The sequence below is a fragment of the Mauremys reevesii genome, linkage group 7, assembly GCF_016161935.1.
Source record: "Mauremys reevesii isolate NIE-2019 linkage group 7, ASM1616193v1, whole genome shotgun sequence".
NCBI classification, from domain to species: Eukaryota; Metazoa; Chordata; order Testudines; family Geoemydidae; genus Mauremys; species Mauremys reevesii.
The window spans coordinates 30,065,484-30,073,647 of record NC_052629.1 but is presented as its reverse complement, the minus strand read 5'-3'; the positions used below and the strand labels follow the sequence as shown (position 1 = coordinate 30,073,647).

The 8,164-nt window shown below is 41.2% G+C and overlaps 1 protein-coding gene across 1 annotated transcript in view; it reads right to left on the bottom strand.

Annotated features, from left to right (window-relative positions):
- LOC120369347 overlaps window positions 1–8,164 on the bottom strand; it is a 31,402-nt gene that overhangs the window by 1,982 nt on the left and 21,256 nt on the right. The window contains exons 6-11 of the mRNA XM_039482539.1: window positions 7,345–7,405; window positions 7,195–7,241; window positions 6,655–6,730; window positions 5,331–5,432; window positions 3,516–4,436; window positions 2,225–2,335 (exon numbers count right to left, since the gene is read on the bottom strand). Coding sequence (XP_039338473.1) covers window positions 2,225–2,335; window positions 3,516–4,436; window positions 5,331–5,432; window positions 6,655–6,730; window positions 7,195–7,241; window positions 7,345–7,405 — 1,318 coding nt within the window. The remainder of the gene's footprint in view (window positions 1–2,224; window positions 2,336–3,515; window positions 4,437–5,330; window positions 5,433–6,654; window positions 6,731–7,194; window positions 7,242–7,344; window positions 7,406–8,164) is intronic.

The following is an 8,164-nucleotide window of genomic DNA, read 5'->3' as shown; positions in this document are numbered from 1 at the left end:
TCTGGTTTCACTGGCCCTCATAATTTGCTCATTTTCAGGTTCAAGATCACCTGCAGATTTTGAGAATTTTGGTTTTAATCCTGTAAAATACTTATGCAAGTGAGTAATTCCATCAACTGGTGTTAATGTTAGTTAGAGGATTAGAACTCAGCAAATTATGAGGGACTATGAAACCAGATTCACAAGATTTGGATTATTTAGGTCAGTCATGTCCTAAGTGGTCCTTGGAATGCAGGTGTTCTCTGATTCTAACTAGCTAGTTTGCAGGTTTGGGACTTTGGTCTCAATATTATACATTCAAATCACATACACAAATTAAAAAGGGTCTTCTATCAGATTCTAAATAACCTTCATGGTCTGATCCAACTCCCAGAAAGTCAATGGAAAGACTCCTACTGATTTTTCTGGTGTTTAGATTGGACCCTCAGTGTCAATGATTTGAGCTGTGCGCTACATGACAGCAGGATGGAAGAACTTCAAAGAAGAATATATCCCAAGTTTTTATTTTGCTTTAAGAATGAGTTCACCATGTAGGGACTGTTAAATAATTTCTAGTTAAAAAATATGATTGCATTAATGAGCATCAGTGTTATGAAACAAACATAATTTGCTGCACATTAAATTCAGGATTTTGTTTTCTGCCAATTAATTTGATGCCTGTAATAAAAAAAACAAACCAGACATCTGGCATAAGACCACATTTCACTCACACTCACACACACCTCGATATAACACAGTCCTCGGGAGACAAAAAATCTCACCACATTATAGGTGAGACCGTGTTATATCAAACTTGCTTCCCCCCCACCTCCTGTTCCTTGTTCCCTGACCCCCCCCTCCCTAATCACCCCAAGACCTCACCCCCTACCCAACCCCCCTGTCCCCTGACTGCTCCGACACCTATCCACCCCCCACCTCCTGACAGGCACTCTCCGGCAGCGGTGGGAAGCAGAGCAGCGCAGCCCCAGTGTGCTCCACCCCGCCAGCTCCCAGCTACGGCACTCTGCTTCCCGCCGTCAGTGAGTGCAGGGAGGTTGGGGAAAGGATGCCTCCTCACACTCACCTGTGGCGGGAAGTGGAGCGACGTGGCCCCAGCCCGCTCCGCTTTCCTTGCCCCAGCCCCAGCAGTGTCACTGGGGGGAGGCTGGGGCAAGGTCCTGCACTCACCTGCCTGGTGGGAAGTGGAGCACCATGGCTTGGAGCTGGCTGGGGCTGGGCTGCTCCACTTCCCGCCGCCGGTGAGTGCAGGGAGGTTGGGAAAGGACGCCCCCTGCACTCACTGGCGGCGGGAAACAGAGCGAGGCGGTCCCAGCCCGCTCCATTCTGCCACCTCCCAGCCATGGCGCTTTGCTTCTTGCCGCTGGTGAGTGCAGGTAGGTTGGGGAAAGGACGCCCATCGTACTCACCTGCGGCGGGAAGCGGAGCACTGCGGCTTGGAGCTGGCAGAGTGGAGCGGGCTGGGGCAGGGCTGCTCCGCTTCCACCACTGCTGGTGAGTGCGGGGGGGATCCCTTCCCCCAAACCCCTTCCCCGAGTGACATGGCTGGGGCCAGGGCGAGGGAAGCAGAGCGGGCTGCTCCCGGCCCCCCGCTAATCCCCCAGTTCACTCTGGGACTGCGGGGTCCCCAAAAGTGTCCTCCCACAGCTCCTGCCCCCCAGACCCTGGGGAGGGAAAGCCCCTGACTACCCCTGAGACCCTCTGCCCCTTATCAAACCCCTCAGCCCCGGCCTGGTCCGGCACCCTTAACACGCTACTCGGAGCAGTGTGTCAGAGCTTTACCGTGTTATATGTGAACCTGTGTTATATCGGGTCGCATTATATCGGAGTAGAGGTGTATATAATAAATACGCTTTTGTTCCTTTACAATGGAATGATTTGTGAAAACCATGCTACCAGGAATAAGGATTTTCCAGTGATAGAGTACGTACTTCAAAATCCTGATGTTCAGACCCATGTGCAACTTTATTGTCTCTGGTATCTAAAATTCTGGTAACAAGTACCATGTATTATAATGTCTCATCCATTATCAGATATAATTATAAACATGCATGAATTTCATAATACATTTCCATTATAAATTGCTTATATTGCAGTTTAGCGAGAACAAATATCTAGTTTGACAACTGCACATCCAATTTAAATTTCTATGGTCATGGTGACGAGGGATGGTAATGTGTAGAGGGGTATGTAGATTGATATGCAATATATGAATGCTGATATTTACCTGTAACTTCTACTGAAATCATCATTATCAGATCCGTAATCTCTGTGACGTGAAGGAGAAGAAGAAAAGTGAGGTTCTGGTAAATTTTCATGGGAGGAAAATGACCGATTTCTGAAAGAAACAAAAGAATTACACACTAGTTTTTCTTAACATGTAAAATTCTAGTGAAAGTTCTTTTAGATTTTTTAAAAAAAGTAACCAAAACTAGTTAACATGGAAGGAATGTCTTAGTTATATAAGCAAGAGTATAATTATATTATTTTAGCAATATCAAAATTATAAAGTCTCGTAAGAATGATCTAATATCCCTAATTGTTTAAATTGTGTAAATCAAAAATGGACAGAAATAAGTCTTTAAAATTTATTTAAGTATTTGGGAGTGCTATAATTTAAGTGTAAAAAATAGTGCTACAAATTTTATGTCAAAGGTTTTACTTTTGAACCCAACAGTTGTTTTAACAAGGTGCGTATTTGTTTTAGAGAGTCATCAAGGATTTACAGTTCTTAAATGAGAGGTTCCCTAGCAGACATTACTTATGAAATAAGCAACTGAAATCCAACACTTCCTCACTGCTTTGCTGATTACCTCAACTTGGTTAAAGGGATTAACATAATATCATATTACCTTCAATCCTGAGGACTGATTTTCAGATGCAAACCTCTTCACTATAAAATGAAGTGAGATGAAACATTTTGTCTCAAGTTGATTCTGACCAGTTACTGGAAATGTACTTTAATTTAATTCAGCTCTCTAATTTAAGAAAGTACAGAAATACTCTGGAGATGACAGTTTCCCAACCTTAGGGCCTGATTCTGCAAACCCTTACATGAGTAAATGGAGGGAAAAAACCTAACTAATTGCTCATTATCCTAGAAATGTCATATACCGTATTTTCCGGCGTATAAGGTGACTGGGCGTATAAGACGACCCCCTAATTTTACAGTTAAAACATAGGTTTTGGCCTATACTCGCCATATAAGACGACCCCCACTTCCGAGGGGGGGGAGCCCAGAGCCTTTTAAATCCCAGCCGCGGCCGGGAGTCAGAGGGCTCTGGGCTGCCCGCTGTGGCGGGGAGCCCAGGGCCTTTTAAATCCCAGCCGCGGCCGGGAATCAGAGGGCTCTGGGCTGCCCGCTGTTTATACCCGGCGTATAAGACGACCCACGATTTTTGGGGGTTGTTTTTTAGTATAGAAAGTTGTCTTATACGCCGGAAAATACGGTAATAATATGCTGAGGAACAACACTTGCTACTCCCTAAATCTGCTGTAACAGCAAAACAATACTTCACCTGTCTGAACACCATTCACGTGGCAAGTCGTCATGGTCATGAAAAGGTTGCAGTCTTTGTCCATGCCCCTTATTAACAAAATCAAAATCTTTCAACTGTGTCTGTTCCTGTAAGTCATCATAAGCTTGATTGTCATGAAAAGGTCTGCGCCTTTGTCCAGGACCCCTATTATCAAAATCTTTCAATTGCATCTCTGTTTGTAAATCATTGTGAGGCTGATGGTCATGAAAAGGTCTCAGCCTATGCCCACGACCCCTATTAACAAATTCAAAATCTCCCAACTGCATCTGTGGTTGTAAGTCATCATGCGTTTGGTAATCATGAAAAGGTCTCAGCCTTTGCCCGGGCCCCTTGTTGATGAAATCTAAATCCTTCAACTGCATCTGTGCCTGAAATTCATCATGAGACTGGTGGTCATGGAAAAGCCTTCGCCTCTGCCCACGGCCTCTGTTAACAAAGTCAAAATCTTTCAGCTGCATGTCATCCTGTAAGTCACTGTGAGATGGGTGATCAGGAAAGGGTCTCTGCCTTTGTCCACGGCCTCTATTAACATACTCAAAGTCTCTTGACTGCATGTCTCCCTGTAAGTCATCATGAAACTGGTGGCCATGAAAAGGTCTCAGTCTTTGTCCAGGCCCCTTGTTACTGAAATCTAGATCTTTCAGCTGCATGTCTTCTTGATAGTCATCATAAAACTGGTGGTCAGGAAAAGGTCTTCGCCTTTGTCCGGGTCCCCTGTTGTAGTCCCAATCTCTCATTTGCATTGGCGCTTGTAAATCATCCTGAGATTGGTGGTCATGAAATGGTCTTCGTCTTTGTCCAGGTCCCTTGTTAATGAAATCGAAATCTCTCAACTGTATCTGTCCTTGTAAATCATTGTGAGAGTGGTCATCGTCATAAATTCTTAATCTTTTCCCTGGCCTGTGAAGAAAATTAATATTTTTAAACAGCTTATTTGCATTTGTTATAAATATTTCAAGTTAGTCATCCAAACAAAGTAGCATTTTTTTAAACATCTCAGGATTGAGAATGAAGGACATTATCACTCAAATATGTAAAGGTACTAATATAGTAACAGTCTAAACTGTCTAATTATAGTATATATTATATGTATTCTATAACCTTGTCTCCTTTACCAACAGAAATTGATCCAATAAGAAATATTACTTCACCTCAACCACCTTGTCTTTCTAATTATATTATAAAACATATTCTATTGTCAAGACCAGGGGTTCTCAAACTGGGGGTCATGACCACGAGGTTATTACACGGGAAGTCACGAGCTGCCAGCCTCCACCCCCCAAACCCTGTTTCGCCTCTAGCATTTATAATAATGTTAAATGTAAAAAAGCGTTTTTAATTTATAAGGGGGGGTCGCACTCAGAGGCTTGCTGTGTGAAAGGGGTCACCAATACAGAAGTTTGAGAACCACTGGTCAAGACTGTGAAAACCACTATAATTCTATATCACCTTTTTAAGAGACAAGCAAACCCAAAATAATCCCACAGAAAACTAACACCACAAACTACTATACTTGAATGTTATCAAGGAACAAGAGATACATGTCTCTTCCAAAACCAAAGGATAAAAACTTTTACGACATAAAAATTGCCTCAGTGAATCCAAAGTACTTGTAATGGAAGACATCCTGTCCTAATATTCCCTTGCTTCATCTTTTTATCTCAACCTTCATTTAATTTAAAATAGGTATACTGAATTAATAGTACTGAAAATAGAACAGAATACCAATGTAACTACTGAAATAGTTATCTTTCACACTACATTTTTTAAAAATGTCATATTTTTGCCAATTACCCAGGAAAATCTTCATTTGGGAACCTATCTACAGGTCCTTCCATCACATTTGGTGGAGGTATAATATCTTCATCAGGATCCCATACATCCATTCCAAGATTACTAGGGAAAATAAAAGCATTTAATATAAAATTTCCTTTATTAAAAATACTGTTGAAAGAACGTATGTACTTTTTTTCCAGTTGTGGAAATAAATTGGCATTATGGGAGTGCTGGAAAGCTAGGGTATCACAGAAGTGTAGGACTGGAAAGGACATCAAGACAGGACCTCAAGTCCAGTCCCCTGTGCTCAAGACAGGACTATATGTACATTTGGGAGAATTTCAGTTTATTTTTTTTCTGAACAGGCTGATAGAAAAAGGCAAAAAAAATACTTCACTGACATATGACTCGTTGACAGTTGGGGTGAAGCCCCATGGTTATTTGCAAAATTGTCCCTCAACTACTTCACCCCTTCCCATATGAAAGTATACATGATAGTGATTAATACAGAAAAGTTTCCCTATTTACATTCTCATAATACAGGAACAAGGGACATTTAGTGAAACTTAAAGGCCAAAAATAATTAATTAAAAAAACAGAGCTTACAACTTCACTGCTACAATGATATCATAAAGGCAAAAGAGTTTTGTAGGACAGATGGATTAGAATGACATCTACAGTTACATTAGATTGGATTGGATTTTTTTTAAAATAAGGAATATAAATCCTCATGCTTCAAGACGTAAGTCTGCTACTGACAGACAAGGGCTAGGAAGAATCTTCCCTTCTGGGCCTAGTCTGCTTCAGGGTCTGTTGCATCTTCCTCTGAAATATTTGGTAGTGGCCATTGATAGAAACAAAACAGCAGGCTAGATAGACCATGAGTCTGATCTGGAATGGCAATCCCCTATGTAGCATATCCAGAAAGGTTAATAGATCGAGACTCTGGCAGGCTAAGAGGAGAGAGTGAATTCCAGAGTTAAGGGGCCCTCACTAATAATTTTTTGCCAGCTGCTCCCTCCCATTTATAACTCAGCTGAACGCTGAGTTATAAATGGGAGGACACAACAACAGAAGAATTTAATAAAAAAAAATCAACTTTTAAAAGAAAACCCTTTGCATGATGTACATTTATAATATAAAACCTAAGGGGAAAATTACACTTCATACCATTCATAACAGAAGTCTTCAAAGATAAGCACTCTTTGTGTAAAGTGTAATAAGAGAGGTCAATATGTGCTTAACAGGACAAGAGACAACATTTTAAATATGACCCAAGCATTGAAAATACAAGGAACTGCACTTGACAACTTCGATTATGTAATTAAAAGCCTTTGCCTACCTTCTCATTGGCTGAGTTCTGAGATCTGTTAAATATACAAGACCGTCCATACGATGACCTCTAGCATCACCAAAAGCTGAAGAAAATTATAAAAAGATTAGCGTGTGCAGTTAAACATGCTTGGAACACAGCTGCATATAATGCGGTCAATCAGGGCTCCATGTAAACCGTGGCATAATAAAACCGTGGCATGTAAAACTTGAAATAAGTTCACTATTGATTCCTTTGACTCAATTTTAAATTGCAGCAGACTGCACAAACATTTTTGCAGCAAACTGTTTTCCAACTGTAACTATTGCAGTTGCTACTTATGATTGCATCAATACACAGAAACCTTCAAAACCAATAATGGGGTTGGAGGGAGGGAACTGTCCTCTTAATGTGGTTCAGATCTGATGGTGCCCAAATACTGCCAGGCATGGAAGCAGCAGCAGGAAGGATTTATCTGTGGGAACCTGTGCAGGGGTTAAGTATGAGGTAGCTGTCACAGAACCACTGTAGACACAGAGCCCCATGTTTTGTTCAAGTTCTAGGAAATACCTTGAATTGCTGTCTCTGGATCCCAACCTTCAACATCAATAAGGTATCTGACAAAGAACATGCTGAATTATTATAAAGGTATAGATTATGACTGATATAAACATACTATTATAATGAAAAAAATTATCTGAATTTTCATGTAATACTTGCCTACATATAAGGTAGCCAGTTCTATTAATTCCATTGGTACAATGAACTCCAATGAGTTTATCTATTACAAAGGAAAAAAATGTAAAAAACAAAAATACCATAAAATAATTAGTGCAAAACAGAAAGAAGCCATTTATTGTTTACACTAAAGCCGTTTAAGTGAGCATGTTTTCTGTTTGCAAAATTATTATTATTAAGCCTGTACACACCAGGATATATGTCCAGAATTTATGTTCTTCCTGCTGGATTTTGTAGCAGCAGTTAACTCAATGCTTCCCACTTCCCAACCTCTTGGAACCTAAACTAGTCCAAGCAGGGCACAGAAAAAAGAAGGGGGAAACTGGTGATAAGAAAAGCTGCCTGACTAGATAACCATCAACCACACTGTGATAAGGAAACTTAATCAAGAACTAGAACAAAACATGACTGACTTCGAGGGCAAATTTAAACAGCCATCAAACTTACTTTCACAAGGAGTTCACTTACAGATTCTCCTGAACCCTTCCAGAAGCAAAAACACTGAAGTCAGCCTGGCAGCCTACTGGTAATGAAATGCATTACTAGAGGGATCCAAGCACAGGCGTCTAAATTTGGTCCATTACTCCTGGATGGCACATGCCTGAGGCATTGTGGAGGCAGTGCATTTAGCTTCTTGCTTTGTATTGCCATCTCCAGTCAACTCAGGAGTGGCACTTACAGACTTTGGAGAAAGCTGTGTCTCTTCATCCAGTTGCAAACTAGGTTCTGACCAACATACAGAACAAAACATTCCGATCCAAAGGGTCCCTGAAGGAATGCCTTTGTCACATCCAAATCATTA